Raw genomic sequence first — 24,951 nt, 5'->3', positions numbered from 1 at the left:
GGACTGAGAGACTGAAAAACAGCTTATATCTCCAGGCCATCAGACTGTGTCACCACTAGCCCGGCCTCCGCCCAGTACCATGCCCTGAACTCTAGTCACTCTTACTAGCTGGCTACCGCCCATTACTCAGCCCTGTGACTTAGAGACTGCTGTCCTACATATATAGTAATTGAACACTGGTCACTTTACTGTTTACATACTGTTTTACTCACCTAATAAATATATATATATATATATATATATATATATATCATCCTTCGGAAAGTATTCAGATACCTTGACTTTTTCCACATTTTGTTAGGTCACAGACTTATTCTAAAATGTATTTCATATATTTTTTTTCTTATCAATCGACACATAAGACCTCATAATGACAAAGCAAAATATTTTTTTTTGCTTAGTTATAAAAATAAAAAACTGAAATATCACATTTACATAAGTATTCAGACCCTTTATTCAGTACTTTGTTGAAGCACCTTTGTCAGTGATTACAGCCTCGAGTCTTCTTGTGTATGACGCTACAAGTTTGGCACACATGTATTTGGTGAGTTTCTCCAAAGCTCTGTCAGGTTGGATGTGGGAGCGTCGCTGCACAGCTATTTTCAGGTCTCTCCAGAGACGTTAGATCGGGTTCAAGTCCGGGCTCTGGCTGGGCCACTCAAGGACATTCAGAGACTTATCCCGATGCCATTACTGCGTTTCCTTAGCTGTGTGCTTAGAGTCGTTGTCCTGTTGGAAGGTGAACCTTCGCCCCAGTCAGGTCCTGAGCGCTCTGGAGCGGGTTTTCATCAAAGATCTCTCTGTACTTTGCTCTGTTCCTCTGCTCTGTACTCTGCTCCTGACTCGTCTCCCAGTAACTGCTGCTGAAAAGAATTCCCACAGCATGATGCTGTCACCACATGCTTCACCTTAGGGATGGTGCCAGGTTTCCTCCAGACGTGACACTTGGCATTCAAGCCAAAGAGATCAATCTTGGCTTCCGTCTGGCCACCCTACCATAAAGGCCTGATTGGTGGAGTGCTGCAGAGATGGTTGTCTTTCTGGAAGGTTCTCCCTTCTCCACAGAGGAACTCAGGAGCTCTTTCAGAGTGACCATCAGCTTCTTGGTCACCCCCTGACCAAGGCCCTTTTCCCCGATTTGTCAGTTTGGCCTGGCGGCCAGCTCTAGGAGGAGTCTTGGTGGTTCCAAACTTCCTCCATTTAAGAATGATGGGAAGCCACTGTGTTCTTGGGGACCTTCAATGCTGCATAAATGTTTTGGTACACTTCCCCAGATTTGTGCCTTGACACAATCCTGTCTCAGAGCTCTACGGACAATTCCTTCGAACTCATGGCTAGGTTTTTAGCTCTGACATGCACTGTCAACTGTGGGACCTTATATATACAGGTATGCCTTTCCAAATCATGTCCAATTAATTGACTTTACCACAGGTGGACTCCAATTAAGTTGTAGAAACATCAAGGATGATCAATGGAAACATGATGCACCTGAGCTCAGTTTCCAGTCTCATAGTAAAGGATCTGAATAATTGTGTAAATAAGGTGTATCTGTTTTTTATATTTTATACATTTGAAAACTATTCTAAAAACTTGTTTTCACTTTGCCATTATGGGATATCTTGTGATGAGGAAAAACATTTATTTAATCCTTTTTAGAAAAAGGCTGTAACGTAACAAAATGTGGAAAAAGGGGTCAGAATACTTTCCAAATGCACTGTAACTACTGCTATACACACCTTTTCTATTCATATACTGTCTATAATGTCTATACATACCATTATACACATATATTTATATTCTGGACTCTGACATTACTCTTTCTAATATTTTTGTTTTGTGTTTTGCATGTATTTTTTTGTATAGTTGTTATTACTTCATTGTTGGAGCTAGGAACATAAGCATTTCGCTACACCTGCGATAACTGCCCCCAAAAATCTGCTAAATACAGTATGTGTACGCAACCAATAAAATGGGGTTTGATTGATTTAGATTTTGTTATCTTGAACATGCACATTTTCTATGATTACATAATAAGACTTTATAGTACAGTAACCTCAAAAAACGGATAGATTGGATGGTACGATAGCCTTAACTTTAGGCTATTTATTGTATTACAAAATCATATTGAATTGTCATAGGTTGACAATGCAACAAAATATCAACATTTAAAGGAGATGTATCTAATGCTTGGATAGTTTAATCTTGTCACGCCCTGGTCATAGAGAGGCTTTAATTCTCTATTTTGGTTAGGCCAATGTGTGACTAGAGTGGGCATTCTATGTTCATTTTCTATGTTTTGTATTTCTTTGTTGTTTGGCCGGGTGTGGTTCTCAATCAGAGACAGTCTATCGTTGTCTCTGATTGAGAACCATACTTAGGTTCTTTTTCCCCACATGGGTTTTGTGGGTAGTTGTTTTCTGTTAAGTGTTTTTCACCTTTCAGGACTGTTTCGGTTATTCCCGTTGTTATTTTTGTGTTTCAGTGTACAGTTTAATAAAAATCATGAACACGTACCACGCCGCATCTTGGTCCTCTCCTTCCAACAGCCGTTACAAATCTGAGCTACTGACAATCTTATTCTTTAACTTTTCTTTTTGGATTCAGTTGGAAACATGAATCCAACATATAATTTGATAACTTGTTAATAGGCTGTATTGCAAAAGTGATTTTGAATTATGTTTTGTTGTCAATGCAACCAAATATCAACATTTTAAGAGATGTATCTTTTTTTATTCCAGTTTGACAACAAATTAATAATTAATAGGTTGGATACACATCTCCATCTCAACCAAAAATCTAAGTTAAAGGATATGACTAAAACAAACAAATCAAACTTTAAATGCACTTTAAATCAAGTTTGATTCGATTTAGTCCTATTCTTTAACTTGGATTTCTGGTTGTAATGGAGACATGAATACAACATATTCATTTTCAACATATTATTAACTTGAAGATTCAATTTGACATCAACCAAAGCTTGAAACACTAGGCCTATATGTATTGTCTATTTTAGGTGAACTCTGGGTTGAATTGAAACAATAGCTGTTGATGACTTATAAATATAGGCCTAAATAGTCTCATTGGTGATATATGACTTCATTTGCTCTGTTAAACATACCATTTGGAATGACTTCGATAGCAACAGTGAATCTATTTAGTTATTATGCAACTTTTCAGGGAAGTTAGGAACCAATATACACAGGCAGTTAGGAAAGCAAAGGCTAGCTAGCACGAACTCCAAAAAGTTCTGGGACACTGTAAAGTCCATGGAAAATAAGAGCACTTCCTCCCAGCTGCCCACTGCACTGAGGCTAGGAAACACTGTCACCACCGATAAATCCGCGATAATTGAGAATTTCAATAAGCATTTTTCTACGGCTGGCCATGCTTTCCACCTGGCTACCCCTACCCTGGTCAACAGCCCTGCACCCCCCACCTCAACTTTCCCAACTCTCCCCATTTCTCCTTCACCCAAATCCAGACAGCTGATGTTGTGAAAGAGCTGCAAAATCTGGACCCCTACAAATCAGCCGGCCTAGACAATCTAGACCCTCTCTAAAATTAGCAGCCGAAATTGTTGCAACCCCTATTACTAGCCTGTTCAATCTCTCTTTCGTATTGTCTGAGATCCCCAAAGATTGGAAAGCTGCCGTGGTCATCCCCCTCTTCAAAAGGGGGAGACACTCTAGACCCAAATTGTTATAGAACTATATCCATTCTGACCTGCCTTTCTAAAATCTTCGAAAGCCAAGTTAACAAACAGATCACTGACCATTTTGAATACCACCGTACCTTCTCCACTATGCAATCTGGTTTCCTAGCTGGTCATGGGTGCACCTCAGCCACGCTCAAGGTCCTAAACGATATCATAACCGCCATCGATAAAAGACAGTACTGTGCACCTGTATTCAACCTGGCCAAGGCTTTTGACTCTGTCAATCACCACATTCTTATCAGCAGACTCAACAGCCTTGGTTTCTCAAATGACTGCCTCGCCTGGTTCACCAACTACTTTTCAGACAGAGTTCAGTGTGTCAAATCGGAGGGCCTGTTGTCCGGACCTCTCTATGGGGGTGCCACAGGGTTCAATCCTCGGGCCGACTCTTTTCTCTGTATTCATATATGATGTCGCTCTTGTTGCTGGTGATTCTCTGATCCACCTCTGCGCAGACGACACAATTCTGTATACTTCTGGCCCTTCTTTGGACTGTGTTAACTAACCTCCAGACGAGCTTCAATTCCATACAACTCTCCTTCCGTGGCCTCCAAATGCTCTTAAATGCAAGTAAAACTAAATTCATGCTCTTCAACCGATCGCTGCCCACACCTGTCCGCCATCCAGCATCACTCCTCTGGACGGTTCTGACTTAGAATATGTGGACAACTACAAATACCTAGGTGTTTGGTTAGACTGTACAATCTCCTTCCAGACTCACATTAAGCATCTCCAATCCCAAATTATATCTAGAATCGGCTTCCTATTTCGCAACAAAGCATCCTTCACTCATGCTGCCAAACAAACCCTCGTAAAACTGACTATCCTGCTGATCCTGGACTTCGGCGATGTCATTTACAAAATAGCCTCCAACACTCTACTCAGCAAATCGGATGTAGTCTATCACAGTGCCATCCGTTTTGTCACCAAAGCCACATATACTACCCACCACTGCGATCTGTATGCTCTCGTTGGCTGGCCCTCGCTTCATATTCGTCGCCAAACCCACTGGCTCCAGGTCATCTATAAGTCACTGCTAGGTAAAGCCCTGGCTTATCTCAGCTCACTGGTCACCATAGCAGCACCCACCCATAGCACGCGCTCCAGCAGGTATATTTTACCTTTTTTCTGATAGTGGATATAACGTTAAAGATCTGACATGGTTTTAAAGGTATGAATTCAACATATTTTATACAAGGTTTGTCTATGCTGAAAATTGGTTACCATGATGACAATTATGTGGTTGAAATTTCAACCTCAAAACAACAGTTTGTTGATGACTTTTTGCAAAAACCAATGTATTTTCCACATAGATTCCACGTCACAATATGTTGACAAATTCTGTTGAAACAACGTTGATTCCACCTATTTGTGCCTAGTGGGTCTTACCACTTTGTTTTGACGAAATCAGAGATTGTTATCTACAGTGATATGGGTCAGAGGTCAAGTATCTCATATCCTGTTTCTCTCCAGACCAGGAGGAGCCTGCTCATCTGTGACAGCCTCTCATTTCCTGTTATAGCAGCCTCGCATCACTCAATGGATTGACCATGCATGATGTGCTTCACTTGTTGTCTGCAGTGGTACTAGTAGGGAATCGATACCAAATATTGTTGTTGTTTGCTGCTACAGGATGAGTGTCACAGGACAGAAATAGAATTGAGTGACAATTTAAAAAAAAATGATATTGCACACTGCCATAATGTGGAGTGCATTTCACATTTTGTTGCTGATCATGTCAACAAGAAGCCTTGAATGATTCTTTCCAGAAGAGAAATAGTCTGTGGCTACTGGCTGGTGCTGTCATATGTCCTATACATCTTCAGGGTTAGAAAGCTCTTTACATTACATCAGTCCAAGTCAAATAGCCTCTCCAATTCCAGGGCATGCAAGAGACAGTATACTATCCATCCGCCCATGTGAAGGCATACATCCCATCCCTCTCACAGATACACAAATATAAATAAACGGTCTTATCACGCACATATTCATTCTGGTCTCACATCAAACAATGATTTTGATTTCAACTGAAGACCTCTTGTCATAGTGGCCTACAGTGTATGTTCTAACCCATTTCTGGGCCATTTTTTTTGTTTTTGTGGGGTGATGGGAGTCCTAATTCAAAGTGACACCTAGTGTTCGTGACACAGGAAGTTCAGTTACTGTGGCACGCTTGGGGCACAGTAGTTGCCTTGCAGAGTTCACAATAGGCTCCTCTACTTAGCTCTATTATTTGGGACAAGTTGATCTGTGTAAGAGGGATGAATGACCCTTCCACTTCATTTGTTTACAAATGTTTGCATGGTGTTTAGTCACAATCACAGTAATGGCCTCTGCAGTTATACATGTGATTTCTCCCTCATGATGAAGTGGGTTGCCTGGGCTGTGACAGGGCATTTCTTAAACACAAGTGGGGAAGAGAGTTACTGAAGTTAGGATTTGCAAACTTTATGAATCAACGAAAGTGTTTACTTGAATTGCTGTAGAGGTTACTGTTGACGCTGTCCTCACCAATTGCCATAGAGAGAGTGAGGTCAACATGTTGATTGAGCTGTTATTTATATTTTTACTGCCACCAGAGAATAAATAGACACACACACACACACACACACACACAAGACATACACACACCAACCAAGGTTTCAGATGTTGGACTTTAATGTGGTCCTTGATTCATCATGATATCTGGAGGCACATTTGGATTCTTTTCAGCAGGGTAAACCAAACAACTGTGAGTTCCTCTATGCTTGGTAGTGACAGCGTGACAAAAACTCATTTTCTTTCATGCATGGAGCCACTTAAGTGAAATGTTTAAAGGCTCAGTGCAGTCAAAAACATGATTGTCCTGTATTTTTTGTATATTTCCACACTATGTGAAACTGATAATATCCATTTAATGTAAGAGCTGTTTGAAAACATCGCCTGAAATTGGTACCTGTTTTTGTGGGTTGGAGTTTTGGCCTCCCTGGTGGTAAATTAGTTAATAGACCAATAAGAAAGAGAGTTCCAAACCTCTGCCAAAAACAGCTAGTTTTCAGTTGTATTCCCCTCCCCACTCCCAGACAGTCCTAGCAAAATTTTTGCTTGAGAAATTGCTCTTTGCTAAGAAGCTACAGTATTTTTGTTTCTTTTTGACCATTTTAATTGAAAACAACCACTTTAAGGTACTTAATTGTTACCCAGAAATTATTTGATATTGAGATACATTTTTAAAAAACAGCTGCTTTGGACCTTTAACATGACATGTAAAATTCACATATTTCAAAAAGGAGACTCATGACACCACACCCCAAGGGTAGATAGAACGCATTCATTTCAGCTTAGCTCAACACAGCCCATGCAACAAAAGGCAACTGTCTGCAGCCCAACTGAAGTTACAAGAGTCTGTCTGGGCACCAGTGTTATCTTCCGTCCAGACGACCACAAGTGAACCAAGCAGCCACATTTCAACTCATCTGACTGAACACACATAGGCACCTTTCCTGCATTTCTGGCCCAAACACAATTCACTAAACTGGGGAAGTTTGTCAAGCAGAAAGGGTTGCCTGGAGGAGCTTGGGCCAGGATTCAGGGCTGGGACCAGAGAGACATACTCCTGAACCAAAACAAGGGGAAGTGTCACGGATCACTCTTCCTCTCACTGTCGTGTTCTATCAGGGGAGCTGCTGCTGGTGTGTCTGAAGGGTTCACCTGTTCATCTTCTCTCTCACATCTCAGTTTATATACACTACATGACCAAAAGTATGTGGACAACTACTCATAGAAAATCTCATTCCAAAATCATGGGCATTAATATGGAGTTGGTCCTCCCTTTGCTGCTATGACAGACTCCATTCTCTGGGAAGAACAGTGCTGTGGGGACTTGCTTCCATTCAGCCACATGAGCATTAGTGAGGTCGGGCACTGATGTTGGGCAATTAGGCCTGGCTTGCAGTCGGCGTTCCAATTAATCCCAAAGGTGTTTGATGGGGTTGAGGTCAGGGCTCTGTGCAGGTCACTCAAGTTCTTCCACACCGATCTTGACTAATCATTTCTGTATGGACCTCGCTTTGTACATCGGGACATTGTCATGCTGAAACAGGAAAGGGCCTTCCCCAAACTGTTTCCACAAAGTTGAAAGCACAGAATCATCTAGAATGTCATTGTATGTTGTAGCGTTAAGATTTCCCTTCACTGGAACTAAGGGGCCTAGTCCGAACCATGAAAAACAGCCCCAGACCATTATTCCTCCTCCACCAAACGTTATAGTTGGCACTGTGCATTGGGGCAAGTAGCATTCTCCTGGCATCTGCCAAACCCAGATTCATCCATCGGACTGCCAGATGGTGAAGCGTGATTCATCACTCCAGAGAACGCATTTCCACTGCTCCAGAGTCCAATGGCAGTGAGCTTTACACCACTCCAGATGAAGTTTGGCATTGACCATGATGATCTTAGGCTTGTGTGAGGCTGCTTGGCCATGGAAACCCATTTCATGAAGCTACCGACGAAAAGCTCCTGTGCTGATGTTGATACTAGAGGCAGTTAGGAACTCGGTTCTGAGTGTTGCAACCAAGGACGGCCGATTTTTACACATTACGTGCTTCAGCACTCAATGGTCCAATTCAGTGAGCTTGTGTGGCCTACCACTTCGCGGCTAAGCCGTTGTTGTTCCTAGACATTTCCACTTCACAATAACGACACTTACATTTGACTGGGGCAGCAAAAATATTACAAACTGACTTGTTGGAAAGGTGACATCCTATGATGGTGCCACGTTGAAAGTCACTGAGCTATTCAGTAAGGTCATTCTACTGCCAATGTTTGTCCATGGAGATTGCATGGCTGTGTGCTCAATTTTATACACCTGTCACTAACACATGTGGCTGAAATAGCCTCCACATACTTTTGTATATATAGTGTACTTCCATCTAGAAAATAGAAGTCATGAAATGGTTTACTGGAACTCTGCGGTTCTGTGATCAATGTACCTCTCCAACCCCAAGGCTATGAATGATGGACAATAAAACTAGCATAGAGGAAAAGAGTAGATTGGCTCAGTATACAGTGCCTTTGCAAATTATTCAGACCCCTTGACTTTTTCCACATTTTGTTAGGTTACAGCCCTATTCTAAAATTGATTAAATAGTTGTTTCCCCCTCATCAATCTACACCACATTAAAAAAATACCACATCATGACAAAGAATCAGACCAGAGAATCTTGTTTCTCATGGTCCGAGAGTCTTTTAACTCTAAATGGGATGTCATGTGCCTTTTTCTGAGGAGTGGCATCCGTCTGGCCACTCTACCATAAAGGCCTGATTGGTGGGGTGATGCAGAGATGGTTGTCCTTCTGGAAGATTCTCCCATCTCCACAGAGGAACTCTCGAGCTCTGATCATCAGGTTCTTAGCCAGCTCTAGGAAGAGTCTTGGTTCCAAACTTCTTTCATTTAAGAATGATGGAGGCCTCGGTGTTCTTGGGGACTTTCAATGCTGCAGACATTTTTTGGTACCCTTCCTCAGATCTGTGCCTCGACACAATCCTGTCTCGGAACTCTATGGACAATTCCTTCGACCACGTGGTTTTTGCTGTGACATGCACTGTCAACTTTTTCTAAAAAACTGTTTTCTCTTTGTCATTATGGAGTATTGTGTGTAGATTGCTGAGGATTTTTTTTTATTTAATCAATTTTAGAATAAGGTTGGAACGTAAAAAAATGTTTTGAAAAAGTCAAGGGGTCTGAATGCTTTCCAAAGTCACTGTATGCCCATATAAAGCCTTTTTAAAGACTATTTGCAAGTCACAACAAGGAAACGAAACATAGATAATCAATGCAATAGGGTTGGAATAAACCCCTGTGAGGCATCAATGGGTCTCATAAGAAACCAGTGGTCTGACGATCTCTGGGAGTGAGTGCCCCGTCACCGTGGTTCAGGCCTGGGAAATGCAATCACATTTTAGTATTCACTTCGACTCCTCACCTATACAACCACCACGGGTGGATGTAACTACCACATTCATCTTTTTTTTAATTTTCATGTATGCTGTGATTTACGACGTCACAGGTTGTTATTAAATGTAAATAAGTAAATTAAAAAAGGAGGGAGCCGACACTGCTGCTGATTGCCCACGGTATGCAACAAACTGCTTCAGATCTTAACTAAGAGCGGAGAACCATTTGTGTAATGGAAATAATACATCCAGACAAAATCTAAGACGTAAATACTCTTAGACCTTATAGAGTGGGATTGGGAACCAGGAAAAAGATGAAGGTCCTCGTGGTAGAGGTGGTGATAGAAACACTAAGATTCTTAGAGAGCTCTTCAGGCCATGAGCTGGAACGATAAATATCAGGAACCAAACAATGACAAAAGAACATGGGTTAACAGTAGTATTTTATCTATGTTTCCAAGTTATTTTGTTGTTCAAGAGCATAAATGTTCCTGTTATATTCAGCCATTTGTATTTTAGGCAAGTGTAAAGCATGTAGAGTTATGTTAGTGAGTTACGTCCTTCAATATAATTATACTCGGATGAGTTCTGCCTATAACAAAATCTCTTGCATAGTTTGTTTTGTTTCGGTATGTTGCATTGAAAGTGGCTAATATTGTGTTGATTATATAACAATTGCCACAGTAAAGGGGAATGTTGATAGTGTTAACAGAGAACTGTGGTCATCAAATTTTTCTGAGTCAAGATCACTTTCTGAATTAAAATGGAAGCCGAGATCTACCGCCCCAATTTTTTTTTACGTGACTCAAAAAAACATAAGCCTATGCAACATGAACCAATTAAAAACAGTACTGTAGCAATGAGGCTTGTGCAGTAAGCAATAGGCATAATACATTATCACCGCATATTAGCTTTGCTTGAATTGCCCTGCCAATGCATTGTTGTTCGGGACATTTTTTTAAATTATATTTCAACATTTCAGGTAGGCTATATGATCACACCAGTAAAAGATCCGTTGTTGCATTGCTTGAGGCATGGCTGAGTGAGTATACATTTAAATCATTTGCTTTTTATTCTACTGGGCTGTTGGTGCCTGCATCTGAAGGTCAATTTCAGCGGACTCTCAACATCCCTCCGCTCTCCCTTTCATCTACTGACGAAGACCAAAAAGGGACATCGTCTTTCAGCTGATGGAAAAACTCGAGTCGCACCGCATTATTTCTGCCTCATGCACAAATTCATGTTGTTACTCCTATGAACAGAGAAAGTGAAATATTCCTCAATATTAAAAAAAGACCCAAACCGCTAATAATAACAACAACACAAGCCTATATATAGATACATTTTCCTACTCATTCATCACTACTGCAGTTCTTGTTGTAGCGCTGAGTGGAAATAGGAAGAAAGTGCATTTTATGGCTTATTAAAGAGTTGAATACAAAATGTTGACAGTGCTGAGTAAGAACTTAAACATGAACTCAGTCATAAAAACAGCGGCTCTTTGCTGTATTCTTTGACAGTCTCTCTCTAGTCGTGGTTTTAAACGTTTTGAAATCTCACAGTATCAACTTTGCTGTAGCTTTCTTTTATGCCTGCTACGTTAATGCAGACAAGGTCATCTGAGCCTTCCGATTGGCCAGTGTTAGGCTTACAGTGCACTTGATTTCCTCTCTGGGAAGGCAGAGTTTGTACCTTCAGACTCATGAAATGGTTTAAAATGGCAAAAGTCACCTACCCGGTGTGCAGGGCAGCTGAATCGGGTGCACCTACTGCCAACAGCCAGAGACAAAAAAAAAATAGGAACAGAAATCTTTATCGTTGGGTTTTTTACAGAAATTTTTGACGATTGACTAGGAATGAATGCATTGCAGATAGCAATCGACCTGTTGGTTGGTGACCACTGCTCTAAAAAGTTCTCTGTGGTCTGATATTTATTTGCCGGGCTACTGCGCATGTGCTCAGTTTACAGGGAAAATAGTTTTTTGTTTCATATCCCTATATAAAAACAGCAAAAAAGTTCAAATGATTGAGTGACAGGTTGGTGGAGAATCTGTATATTCGCTGTGTTGCGTTAGCACAATGGACAGAGCATACCACAGTGTGTGTATAGGGGCTATGGAAAGCCACTAGGGCACAGGGTTTACGTTAGCCCGGAATTGCTGACTTTTGGCATATAAAATAAATGAAAAGCCGATAAATAAAATTGTAGCCGGGCAAATTGTCCAGAGCAGGTCTGCTGCTGAGGAGAGAGAGAAAGCAGAGAGGAGCCTTGGCCTAGGCTACTGTTGATTGCGTAGATGGAGGGCTTTTTCATTGAAGTAAAACGGAAATTAGAGAGTATGACTTCAGTGAAAAGCCTATAAGGCAGGTCTTCAGACTGCAACCATTTAGTTGCCTTTTGCAACCCTTTTACACCTGGCTGTAGGAGTTAAAAAATGTCTTGGTTGTATCGGTGTGGGCTGCACATTCGTTTAGTTTGCATTATTTTGGGAAGACGAATGCATTCACATAGGGTAATTCGCCTGTTACAAACGGCCTATCTATCCTGTAGACTATATTCATTAACAAAACGGCCTTGCTTTAGTGTGTAGCACAGTGGAGATTGGCATGAAATCGTCACTCAATGATCTCTCAGCCTTTGCATGTGAACTTTGTTTGTTGCATAGTGTGATATAAGCAGAATTACATTTAATTACAATGCATGAACTCCCCAAAAATGTGACCCATCTCCGATTTCAACTGCCCCCTTAGTCACTTTATCTTGGTGCCGGGTCTGCATGGGATAGGTCAAGTTTATTTGAATCTAAGCTGCCAGTGGCTTCTGGTTTTCACATAGGCACTTTAGGAGCCCGTGTGTGTGTGCGTTTACGTGTGTGCATGCAGAGGACAGTGTCTGATCGGCCCCTGTCTATTTCAGAGATAGTCATTAAGCACTGTCACTATCTGGTGCGTGACTGTTCATCTGAAGCCAGAAATGCACCTGTGTGCCAGCCTCCCGATACTCCCTGTTGTAGCCCTAGACCTGTTGTGTCCCATTATGGGCTGGTCTTCCACCACAGCTCCCATTCCCTACCCTGCCCTCCCTACACTCTCTGATTCATAGAGCCTTGCAGTTCACACTCCATTCAACTCTTCACACTCAATAAAAAGTGCCCTTCTGCCAGAAGTAATAAACACAGAAATTATGGGAAGGGATCTGCTATGATGGCGGTGGAACGTCACTTTCTCTTCACATCCTCCACAACCAGAGGTGCTTAATAATAATAGTGTCACTAGTCCATAGGACTAATCAGACGGTTGAGTCCGATTTTGTCGCTTTTATTCTGGTGTAAAGCTACTGTTTGAGAGTACACACAACCTACATGTGCTAAACATACAGCATCTAGTAAGAAAAAGTTTTTAAATGTGTTAAGATATGTGATGAAAATTCAGTCCTGCATTCCTGCATGTCATGTGAGCAGCAGAAAGATCCTTGATGTGTACACAGTAAGTAGGGTTGCACTGCCCCCTTGTGGAAATACCATTGTCATATCATTGTTTGAAATCGAGGATCACTATTCTCTAGTGATGTTCATCATCATCATAATTATTGTCAACACCATCAACATAATTTCCATGGAAGGGACCATACAAATCTAAAAACAAGATACCTTTATGCAAATTACATGTTTTTTTTTGTGTACAGGGGCTCTTTTAAAAGTTACACTCTCCTCCACTTCTCCCTGCTGTCCTTTGTCACCTCCAAAACTAAGAATTGATGAAGAATCTACCTGCATGTGTTTTGCACTGCCGGATTTCCACAAGATGAAGCTTCAGTAAGTGGTGAATATTTGGTTTTTAATTATCTATTTCATACGGACATAGATATGTGTAGTAAATTTGCAGTTGTTTTTCCTCTAGTTTCTAGGGATTTTTTAAACAATTGGAAGTGCTTAGGGAGAAAGGCCTCTTTTTCCAGCACCATCAAATGGGCTATGACAATGCATTTATTTCCATCCACAGAGCGAATTACAGCTGATGCGTGTTATTATTAGTTCAGCGTTATCTTGACCTTTCCATCAAACCACTGCCATATGCTTGAGTCCTTGGGGGATGGAAAGATATGCGGTCTACTGTAAATGGGATGATGTCATGACCACTGGTCTCACACAAGGATTCCAAAGCAATAACAGATTGAGAGAAAAAAGAAGAAAAGATAAACAAACCTTTGAAAACTGATTCATCAGTCCAAAAAAGATGTCGATGTGCCCTAGAGGAAGGCACTTAACCCTAATTTCTCAAGGGTCGCTGTTGATAATGGCAGATCCTGGCCGTGACCCCGACCATGACCCCACTCTGAGGGTATCTTAGGGACAGATTTCCAATTCACGGTTGTATAATACACACTTGTGTGAAATAGGACAAATACAGTGGGGCAAAAAAGTATTTAGTCAGCCACCAATTGTGCAAGTTCTCCCACTTAAAAGATGAGAGGCCTGTAATTTTCATCATAGGTAGACTTCAACTATGACAGACAAAATGAGAGAGAAAAAAAATCCAGAAAATCCTATTGTAGAGTTTTTATGAATTTACTTGCAAATTATGATGGAAAATAAGTATTTGGTCACCTACAAACAAGCTAGATTTCTGGCTCTCACAGACCTGTAACTTCTTCTTTAACAGGCTCCTCTGTACTCCACTTGTTACCTGTATTAATGGAACCTGTTTGAACTTGTTATCAGTATAAAAGACACCTGTCCACAACCTCAAACAGTCACACTCCAAACTCCACTATGGCCAAGACCAAAGAGATGTCAAAGGACATCAGAAACAAAATTGTAGACCAGAACCAGGCTGGGAAGACTGAATCTGCAATAGGTAAGCAGCTTGGTTTGAAGAAATCAACTGTGGGAGCAATTATTAGGAAATGGAAGACATACAAGACCACTGATAATCTCCCTCGATCTGGGGCTCCACGCAAGATCTCACCCCGTGGGGTCAAAATGATCACAAGAACAGTGAGCACAAATCCCAGAACCACACGGGGGGACCTAGTGAATGACCTGCAGAGAGCTGGGACCAAAGTAACAAAGCCTACCATCAGTAACACTATGCCGCCAGGGACTCAAATCCTGCAGTGCCAGACGTGTTCCCCTGCTTAAGCCAGTACATGTCCAGGCCCGTCTGAAGTTTGCGAGAGAGCATTTGGATGATCCAGAAGAAGATTGGGAGAATGTCATATGGTCAGATGAAACCAAAATATAACTTTTTGGTAAAAACTCAACTCGTCATGTTTGGAGGACAAAGAATGCTGAGTTGCATCCAAAGAACACCATACCTACTGTGTAGCATGGGGGTGGAAACATCATGCTTTGGGGCTGTTTTTCTGCAAAGGGACCAGGACGACTGATCCGTGTAAAGGAGAGAATGAATGGGGCCATGTATCGTGAGGTTTTGAGTGAAAACCTCCTTCCATCAGCAAGGGCATTGAAGATGAAGCGTGGCTGGGTCTTTCAGCATGACAATGGTCCCAAACACAGCGCCCGGGCAATGAAGGAGTGGCTTCGTAAGAAGCATTTCAAGGTCCTGGAGTGGCCTAGCCAGTCTCCAGATCTCAACACCATAGAAAATCTTTGGAGGGAGTTGAAAGTCAGTGTTTCCCAGCAACAGCCCCAAAACATCACTGCTCTATAGGAGATCTGCATGGAGGAATGGGCCAAAATACCAGCAACAGTGTGTGAAAACCTTGTGAAGACTTACAGAAAACGTTTGACCTCTGTCATTGCCAACAAAGGGTATATAACAAAGTATTGAGATACATTTTTGTTATTGACCAAATACTTATTTTCCACCATAATTTGCAAATAAATTCATTAAAAATCCTACAATGTGATTGTCTGGATTTTTTTCCTTCTCACTTTTGTCTGTCATAGTTGAAGTGTACCAATGATGAAAATTACAGGCCTCTCATCTTTTTAAGTGGGAGAACTTGCACAATTGGTGGCTGACTAAATACTATTTTGCCCCACTGTATAAGCACCCACTAAATTATTCTTATAAAATATCCAACCTGAAAAGCATTCAACCCTCACTAACTGGGGTCAATACAATTGAAATTATTGCTTGGAACAGGCCCACTGAAAGAAATACAAATTAATGTTCCCCTCTGCAATAAATTGCAATAACAGTAATTGAATAAATCTACCAGAAATTAGTCTGATGAACTTTTTTTTTTAAATGCATCATTTGTGGCAATGGTAGCGTATGACACGTGAAACAGCATTCCCTCTGTGGCATGTTAAAAAGTAATCTGAAAGGTTTGACGGTGGACGACTTCAGTCATGTATCTATTCTGAAACAATACAGTATATTACAGTTCTATATAACCTTGGGCGGGCTGAGGCAGAAGTCACTATGAATTACAGCAGTTCCCGGGTCGGCAGTTTACAATAATCAACTTGTCACCCAACCTCCATTTCCCAAGAATCATGGGTTTCCCCTTCCCTCCATCTCTATACTGGAGTCTCGGATGCACAGTGAACGATGCAGGCAATGCCATCCCACATTACACATTAGCAATGCTATGACGCTCAGTGAACCACCATCCACAGAGAATCACTGATGAGAGCATCTGTGTATTGGGATGTTGATGAAAATGTGATTACACAAGGCCAAGTGAGAATACAGCACATAACATTCACTTCAGTTATCTGCCAAGTCCAACCTCAGTACCTTTTAACCATGCATTTGTTTGTATTTCTGAGATGAGGAAACCTTGTATCTCTGGAGAATAATGCCTCTACATAGAGGAATAACATAGAACATTTGAGAATGATTGAGACTGTAAAGAGGATGATTGTTATTGTGATAGTGATTAGGATGACAGTCAAAGCATTTAGATTGGCAGATTTCAAGTCAGCTCTAGAGGCATTACAGCTCATTTATAGGCCTTAATACTGTCGACACCATCTGCCATGCATGACGCCTTGTGCTTGTCACTGATTTTTGGTTGGTATTACTGCTAACAGGGCCCCCTACAGTTCCTCTCACAATGCAACTCTTTCACCTCACTAAAGGCTATTTCAACATTGTGAGGTATCATTGAATAAGACCATAATGAAGATATGTCTCTCAGGAAATTGCTTTCCCTCTGCTCATGTGAATGCAGCAGCACCATGACAGACAGAATACTGAACCACTCCAGCAGATGGGCAGAGCTGTTCCTATAGCAACTCTCAGAGATGGTCAGATCTTTTCAAAGCATCAAAAAAATAAAATCTCTCTATCATTTCTATTGTACACACAAAACCAGGCTGTTGAGAGCCGTTGGAAGTTTGCAGAACTATTCCTGCACTAAAAATAAAATGTATGTAGATGTTTGAAATATGACTCTGAAAGCCAGTCATTTTTAAATGACTGCTCACCCAATTTGAGCTGCATACATCTGCATGTGAATGTGGTGTAGCCTAGATTTGGAACTGGTATGGCTTCATTCAACTGACACAAATACTGTAGACAGTGAGTCATCAAAAAAAAAAGTGAGACTGGGGGGGGGGGGGGTTTAATCCCTCAAACAGAACCCATACAAGCATGACAAGGCACACGATGACTAAGCAACTGACTACTAAATAAGCTAAAATTAATACACCAAAATACAGGTATAAAATTACATAAAAAACATAATTTAGCTAACAATGCCATATTAACCAAACAGATATCCTAACTCTTCCACCACCCCTCCTTCATATGAAATAGTTCATTACAAATTGCCCCTACTAATGCCATTCTATCAGAATGAGAACCAACACATTCTGAGGTTATCCGACCAAAAGCCTCACATAGAACTCAAACTCTGCAGGAGCTGAGTGGGTTAATGTTTTGGAATAGAAATACAGTGCATTCGGAAAGAATTTATACCCTTGACTTTTTACACATTTTGTTACGTTACAGCCTTATTATAAAATGTATGAAATTGGTTTTTTTTGCTTCATCAATCTACACACAATACCCCATAATGACAAAGCAAAAAACTGTTTAGACATTTTAGCAAATAAAAAGCTGAAATTTTAGTACTTTTTTGGGGTTACTACATGATTCCATGTGTTATTTACTAGTTTTGATGATATCTTCACTATTATTCTACCAAGTAGAAAATAGTCAAAATAAAGAAAAACCCTAGAATGAGAAGGTATGTGCAAACTTTTGACCGGTACTCTAAGTATTCAGACCCTTCACTCTGTACTTTGTTGAAGCCCCTTCTGCAGCGACTACAGCCTAGAGTCTTCTTGGGTATGACACTACAAGCTTGGCACATCTGTATTTGGGGAGTTTATCCCATTCTTCTCTGCAGAACCTCTTAAGCTCTGTCAGGTTGGATGGGGGCGTCACTGCATAGCTATTTTCAGGTCTCTCCAGAGATGTTCAAACGGGTTCAAGTTCAGCTTTGGCAGGGCCACTCAAAGACATTCAGAAACTTGCCCAAAGCCACTCCTGCGTTGTCTTGGCTGTGTACTTAGGGTCATTGACGTGTTGGAAGGTGAATCTTCGACCCAGTTTGAGGACCTGAGCGCTCCGGAGCAATTGTGCGCCTCCATACTTTGCCCTGTTCATCTTTCCCTCGGTCCTGACTAGTCTCCCAGTCACCTGCCGCTGAAAAACATCCCCACAGCATGATGCTGCCACCACCATGCTTCACCGTAGGGATGGTGCCAGGTTTCCTCCAGACATGACACTTGGCATTCAGGACAAAGAGTTCAATCTTGGTTTCATCAGACCAGAGAATCTTGGTTCTCAGGGTCTGAGATCCTTTAGGCAAATTCCAAGCAGGCTGTCATGTGCATTTTACTGAGGAGTGGCTTCCATCTGTCCACTCTACCATAAAGACCTGATTGTGTAGTGCTGCAGTGATGGTTGTCCTTCTGGAAGATTCTCCCATCACCACAGAGGAACTCTAGAACTCTGTCAGAACGACCATCGGGATCTTGGTCACCTCCCTGATGAAGGCCCTTCTCCCCCGATTGCAGTTTGGCAGGGAGGCCAGCTCTAGGAAGAGCCATGGTGGTGGCAAACGTTTTCCATTGAAGAATGATGGAGGCCACACTGTGTTCTTGGGGGATCTTCAATGCTGCAGACATTTTATATTATTCCCCAGATCTGTGCCTCGACCCAACCCTGTCTTACATTAGGTTTCTACAGTGTATTCCTTCAACCTCATGGCTTGGTTTTTGCACTTTCATGCACTGTATATAAACAGGTGTGTGCCTTTCCAAATCGTGTTCAATCAATTGAAATTTACCACAGGTGGACTCCACGTTGTAGAAACATCAAGGATGATCAATGGAAACAGGTTGCACCTGAGCTCAATTTCAAGACTCATGGTAAAGGGTCTGAATACTTACATAAATAAGGTATTTCTGTTTTTATTTGTAATACATTTGCTAACATCTCTAAAAACCTGTTTTCACTGTCATTATGGGGTATTGGGTGTATATTGAGGAAAAATATTTATTTAATACATTTTAGAATAAGGTTGTAACATAACAAAATGTAGAAAAAGTGGTCTGAATACTTCCCAAATGCACTGTACATTTCCATAAACTCATGAAAACATTCATAACTACAAGTAATCAGAGAGTGAATGAGTCATCTCCTTTGACACCTAAGAGCACAAATAAAGAAACATGAAACATTAAAAAAATAATTTAATAAGCAAATACCTGGATATACTATGTCACATTTAAAGAAATTAGCAAATCACATGGGGACATCCTTTCATAACATAAATATAAGTTGATGAAAATGAAAAAACGCATCCAATACTCAGTGCCAAGGGAAAAACATGTGACAATGTCTCTCAAAAATACAGTAGTGTTTATTAGTAAACAGAACATGACCTAACAGGAAACAGTGGCAAACAGGAAGCAAAGACAAGCGTTCAGAGCAAAAAACTTTGTTACGATGGAGAAAGATTCAGGTAGATGGTGGTTAAAATGCCACGCTCACAGATCACTTAGCCATGATGAGATTCCCTTAGTCACTTGTCCTCGTGTGAGAAGATTTACGGCACTGCAAAAACAGAAGTCTTTTCCTTACCTTTCTCTCTCACATGGTTACCAGCTCCTGAGTTAGTCTCTCCTTCTCCAGCTGCAGCTCAATGACGCTCTGTCTGTTCTGCTCCAAACGGTCCTCCAGCCACTGCAGCAGGGGACCACTCACAGCAGACATCTGACTGCACAGGTTCTTAGTGAACACTGAAACACACACACACACACACACACACACACGTCAGGTGGACAAAGCAGTCCAGACACATGCACCGTCTGTGATATTAATGTGCATGCTGATACAATCTAATATCAGTTGTCAACAAATACATGACACCAACCTGAGCCATTGTGTATCTTCGTGATCGGATCCAGGTGAGTTAAGCTGCAAAAGGAATGAAATACTACAATTATTCCATTAACAATGAGCAATACACAATGAGCTTCCCTGTGTCCTGTGTGTGCAGCAAGACAATTTTGTATATTATGGTAGACAAAGGGGAAATGTGTTCAGCGTGGCAGAGGCAATTGCAGGGGGGCTCAAAACACACCAAAGTGGTACCAGGGAGCTCCTCCCTCACTGGCTTCACCCGCTCATGTGACGGGCAATAGCCTGGTACAACCCAGGCCAGTTTAATCAAATACATTCAATGCATCACTAGTTTCAATCAAGACTCCACCCCTTGTATTGTCATCCTGAGAACTTCCACAGGCTTTCGAACAAAACGTTAGAAGCCTGGGGTGCGTTCAATACGACAGAAGAGTGTTGAAGGTTAAATTCAATGGAACTGTACTAAACAACCAGTTGATGAATGACGGGATTATGGTGTCCCAGAGGGCAATTATGCATAGCGTGCTGCAGGAGTTTTACGATCTCAAAATGGTCACCACCATATTGATCAGGCCACAGCGCGCCACAGCCACCAAACGTACCTGTTGAAGAACGATGTGTACCGTTGTGTGTTTCCTGGAAACCCGACATTGAATTCTGCGTCAGTCAGAAATGTGCGTTTGACACAGTAAAACTTCCGCTCACGACTTCTACTAGCCAGAATGTTGAAAAAAATACATTTTGACAGACTTTACCAGTTGTCCGTTACGGTCGGTCCTTTTGGAGGTAGTAATGTGAGACATATCTACAGTAAAGTATAATCAAACTTTGTCACACCTTACTGTGAAATGCTTACTTAACCAACAGTGCAGTTCAAGACAGAGTTAAGAAAATATTTACCAAATAAACTAAAGTAAAAAATAATCAAAAGTAACAAAAGAACAATGAGGCTATATACAGGGTGTACGGGGTAATTGTGCGGGGATATCAACTTTTCAAAGCCCTGGTAGTGCTTTCAGATCTCTAGCAACTGAAGCATGCGCACAACAACCATGTCAACACGTGCACCAGCTCAGAAATTATGGATGTGTCTCGTGCATGTAGTCTTTTCTTGTGCACATGCTGCAGGTGATAGAAATCTGAACGCACTACCAGCGCTTTGAAAAGTTGATGCAATTATACTCTCCTGCGGATACATGGTCTCACATTCCTACCGCCAATATGACCAACCGCACAGACAACTGGTAAAGTACATTAAAATATAACTTTATTCTACATTCTGACTTGTAGAGGTTGCGAGAAGAAACTTTCCTGATTCAAACGCTCATTTCTGCCCAACGTAGAATTCAATGTGATTCAACATTAGGTTTCCATGCAACATTTCGGCAAAACATATCGTTCAGTACAGTCACAACAAAGCAAACATTGAACCAAAATAAAACTCACCCCCTGGGCTTACGAGGCTACATACCTGTGAATCTTTCTGTAGGTATCCTGCTCTTCCTGGCAGAGGATTCTTGGGAGCTCCACTGCTGATTCAAGGCACACTTTCCCAATGGCCTCATGTGGGACCACATGAATTGGGATCTCGATTCTCTCGTACCTTTATCAACACAGATCAGGTATGCAATTCAGCATTTGTGCCGATATTGTCAAATGGCTTATTTTTTGGGGACAACTGCTCTGAGAAGGACTGAATATTCCTCTAATTAGTAGTCATGAGGGAGAAAAGATAACGAGAATCTAATAACACCTCATTTTGTTTAACAGAGAGTTGGATAGGGTATTAATTTCACTGCAAACAGTGGTTTCCAAACAGGGGCACACTTACTCAGAGCCTTTCTGGGCTTGTACAGACTGGAAGCAGGTGTAGAGAACTCGACCAGTCTAAGAGAAAATGATCATTGAATTCATTCAATGCCCATTTGTATATCAAAATGACTTTCTATATTTCAAATTGCTGTCATTTAAACCCTACTTTTGTGTTCTTATCCTCAATGAAACAGGAGAATATCAGCCCAACAAAGCCCTGGTCCATCATTTGGTACATGGCCTGTGTCCTTACATCTGTTGTAGAAAATGAATGACACAGACACGCCAACTGAAACAGTTTGCCATGACAGTGAAAACTAAAGTTGTGGAACTGATGTGGTAGAGGGGTGCTCTGGCTCTTACCCACATGTGATGGCCACACAGTGATGTGGGGGTGAGAGTGGTACCAACCAACTACACGCATCGGCCGTCCAGTCATATCAGCCAACCTGTAGCTCTTACTAAGGAAACGGATTACCAAAGAAATAATACAATGGCTTTGTCCCCAGGAATCCTACGAAACCTCCACCGGACACACTGACATTTGTGACATCCATGACACTGACTTTGTCACACTGATCTCCTGCAAGACACCACCAGAAGACAGATTTGTTTTTTCATGAATGAGACATGTTGCACAAAGGATATCTCAGCTTCGGTAGCAGCTGAAGATAGCTGCTCAGGCGAGATTTCCACGCGATCCTTCCTCTTGTCTGAGCGTCGCAGAATAATAACAGAGTGAATGTGGACGATGCTGTTGGTGTCCACCTGTGTAAACAAACCAGGTGACTTAGAAAGCAGAATACTTAGTAGAGTTGTTAGCGAATCAATGAAATGTGTCACTATACCAAGTTGGAGGCATATGCCAACTGAAAATATAAATGCAACAAGGGATACACATGCATGCATGTAGTCTGATAAATCAGGCTGGAATACACAATTAAATTGTACATACCAAGTGTGTATTACAGCCTGATTAATCATACTAGAATGCATGTAACGTTTTCTATTTGTCGCGCTAGTAACACAAGCATTTCGCTGCATCTGCTAAAACACTTGCTCAACGTGTACGCGACCAATAAACGGATTGATAAAGTTATATAGCTAAATTGCTAGTAAACGTAACTTTACCTCTCCGATGCAGAGTCCCATTACTTCCTCCTTCTCGGTACTTAATGCATGATTCATGCAAACCAAAAAGGCATCTGATTCGAGGTGAACTGCGCTCACTGCCATGTTATAGGACTTGCTAGCTATTTATCAAACTCCACAAACTAGAGTTAACTATCTACTTCCTTATCAAAGCGTGTGTTACATCAATAACAGTACGGTTTTGCAAGGAGGCGGATTATTCCATGGGTGAATCTCAAGGGTTAACAAGTCTTCGCGTCCTCTCTCCTTCAAACCTATTGGAAGAGACGATCATAGCGGCGGGACCAGTAGATTTCTCATCCAATGGGTTTTGAGAAGGAGGCGAGGAGAGAGGACGCGAGAACGCTGCAATCGAGATCCCCCATGTGATCCGAGCTACATAAGTGTGCCAAAGTATTTGACCTCTTAGCCCTCAAAATCTTACACTTTTTATACAGTCGTGGGTTTTCCACAAACATAAAATACATTTATACACATCACAAAATAATATTGTTATAATTATCAGCAGTTTAATCAGCAAAGGCCATAGGACAGCCAATCCAGTCGGACGACATTTGGTAAACACCCGGGATTCCGGGGACGTTTGTATTGCTCTTGAAGAACGAACAGGTATACAATCATGACAGTTCAGTATCATAGGCTAATTGCAATATGTACAGGTGGTTAATCGTTTATGCTGATTGTCCAAGTGATCAAACATGTCTGTGTTTTCTTGATAGTGGTAAAATGCCACAGAAAGATCCTTGTCAGAAGCAAGCATGCGCAATTCAGAAGTGTTTACAAGGTGAGGGTTTTCCACAACATAATCTATTTCTGATTTCTAACGTGAATAGCTTTTGATATCTGATTGGGTTTCTTGTATTACACGCACTTAGCCCACTGTCTTTGTCTTCCAGCAAACAAGTACATAGAGAGCAGGTGCGAGGACGTAATAAGAGCTATGCGTATATGCTGTGAGCACGCAGGCGAGAACTCCATCTGCTGCTCAGGGTTCGCCAGGGAACAAAGGTCTACAGAGCCTAAAATTCCTGGTGCATCCTGACCTGATTGTGGACACTGGACAACGGTCTTATTTGTAAATTGTACATAATGACAATGCTTCAAATGTAATAAAGTTGTTTATAATGACAGTAAATTATCCTATAATCTTGTAATTAATTAAATCTATTTAAGGGTATACTATACTGTGCAACTTTCATAACGTCTGGATGCCTTTGGAAAACAGTACAACAAAAGGAGTCTATATAGAAAACATGCCCATGTCAGGGGAGATACCTATTTAGGTGCTGCTGGGCTGCTCAATCCTGGCCCTGGGTGTCTGCCGTACTATTGGTTAGCACTTTGGCCAAACACCTGAACCCAATAATGAATGTTTCACTAAGATCCTCAAGCTGAGTGGGGTGTGTTGGGTTGGGGTGCTGCAGGGTCGTGGACCCCTAGGGACAAGGTGACCCAGCTAAATTGTGTGCAAGTAAAAAAAAGCTCTAGAGTACTAGTAGGCCTATGAATTATATGGAAGGTGTACTGTTTGTGTGTTAATGTGTAGCTGTTTTTATAAAACTTGTTTTCCAAACCTTTCCTTGAGACAAAACAACAAAAAGATGGGAAGGAAGTGTTGGGGGGGAGAGTTTAGTTATTGACTAGACTGGTGGGTGTCAGGCATGCAGATGGCTCAGGCTGGCTGGCTGAGATTTGATCATCAAAAGGCGTTGTACTTTATTTGTAAGAGTTGTTAATTTGGTAGGCTATTGATTAAAGGTGCAACAAATTATTGATCTAGTTCAGTCTTATCACTTAAACATATTTAATCATCTCTTACCTAGCTTGATGACAGCATTTTTGCTTACTTTATGTTGTTTCAAATAGTGATGAAGGGCCATATTAAATTGTGTAGAAATGCAGGAAATTAGCTTCAGATGCCCCCAGACCCTCCACCAAGTTGACCCTCCACCCAGTTGTCCCCCCACTTCTAAAACAAAGTTGCG

The 24,951-nt window shown here is 41.4% G+C and overlaps 2 protein-coding genes across 6 annotated transcripts in view; one reads left to right on the top strand and one right to left on the bottom strand.

The window, feature by feature from the left end:
- LOC135544327 (lys-63-specific deubiquitinase BRCC36) overlaps positions 1-23,156 on the bottom strand; it is a 46,172-nt gene extending 23,016 nt beyond the window's left edge. The window contains exons 1-8 of one of the 4 annotated variants that reach the window (XM_064971852.1): positions 22,946-23,156; positions 22,463-22,582; positions 21,981-22,265; positions 21,834-21,889; positions 21,474-21,605; positions 20,013-20,056; positions 19,721-19,878; positions 17,176-19,286 (exon numbers count right to left, since the gene is read on the bottom strand). In XM_064971852.1, coding sequence (XP_064827924.1) covers positions 19,730-19,878; positions 20,013-20,056; positions 21,474-21,605; positions 21,834-21,889; positions 21,981-22,265; positions 22,463-22,582; positions 22,946-23,050 — 891 coding nt within the window. In that variant the 5' untranslated portion in view covers positions 23,051-23,156 and the 3' untranslated portion in view covers positions 17,176-19,286; positions 19,721-19,729. Of the gene's footprint in view, positions 1-17,175; positions 19,287-19,311; positions 19,879-20,012; positions 20,057-21,473; positions 21,606-21,833; positions 21,890-21,980; positions 22,266-22,462; positions 22,583-22,945 lie in introns of those variants that run through there. The other 3 variants (XM_064971853.1, XM_064971851.1, XM_064971850.1) reach the window with 3 other exon arrangements.
- Positions 23,157-23,327: 171 nt separating this feature from the next.
- cmc4 (C-x(9)-C motif containing 4 homolog (S. cerevisiae)) lies at positions 23,328-24,189 on the top strand. Of its 2 annotated transcripts, XM_064971214.1 has the most exons (4): positions 23,344-23,359; positions 23,472-23,575; positions 23,686-23,750; positions 23,863-24,189. In XM_064971214.1, exons 3-4 carry the CDS (start codon positions 23,693-23,695, stop codon positions 24,006-24,008), a joined length of 204 nt encoding a protein of 67 aa, XP_064827286.1. In that variant the 5' UTR covers positions 23,344-23,359; positions 23,472-23,575; positions 23,686-23,692; the 3' UTR covers positions 24,009-24,189. The 2 variants fall into 2 exon arrangements, with proteins under 2 accessions (XP_064827285.1, XP_064827286.1); XM_064971213.1 differs by having other exon boundaries at positions 23,328-23,575.
- The last annotated feature ends 762 nt before the right edge of the window (positions 24,190-24,951 follow it).

This window comes from Oncorhynchus masou, chromosome 8 (assembly GCF_036934945.1).
Source record: "Oncorhynchus masou masou isolate Uvic2021 chromosome 8, UVic_Omas_1.1, whole genome shotgun sequence".
Classification (NCBI taxonomy): Eukaryota; Metazoa; Chordata; class Actinopteri; order Salmoniformes; family Salmonidae; genus Oncorhynchus; species Oncorhynchus masou.
Note: the sequence above shows the minus strand (reverse complement) of the source record. Positions and strands in the feature narration are given on the sequence as shown.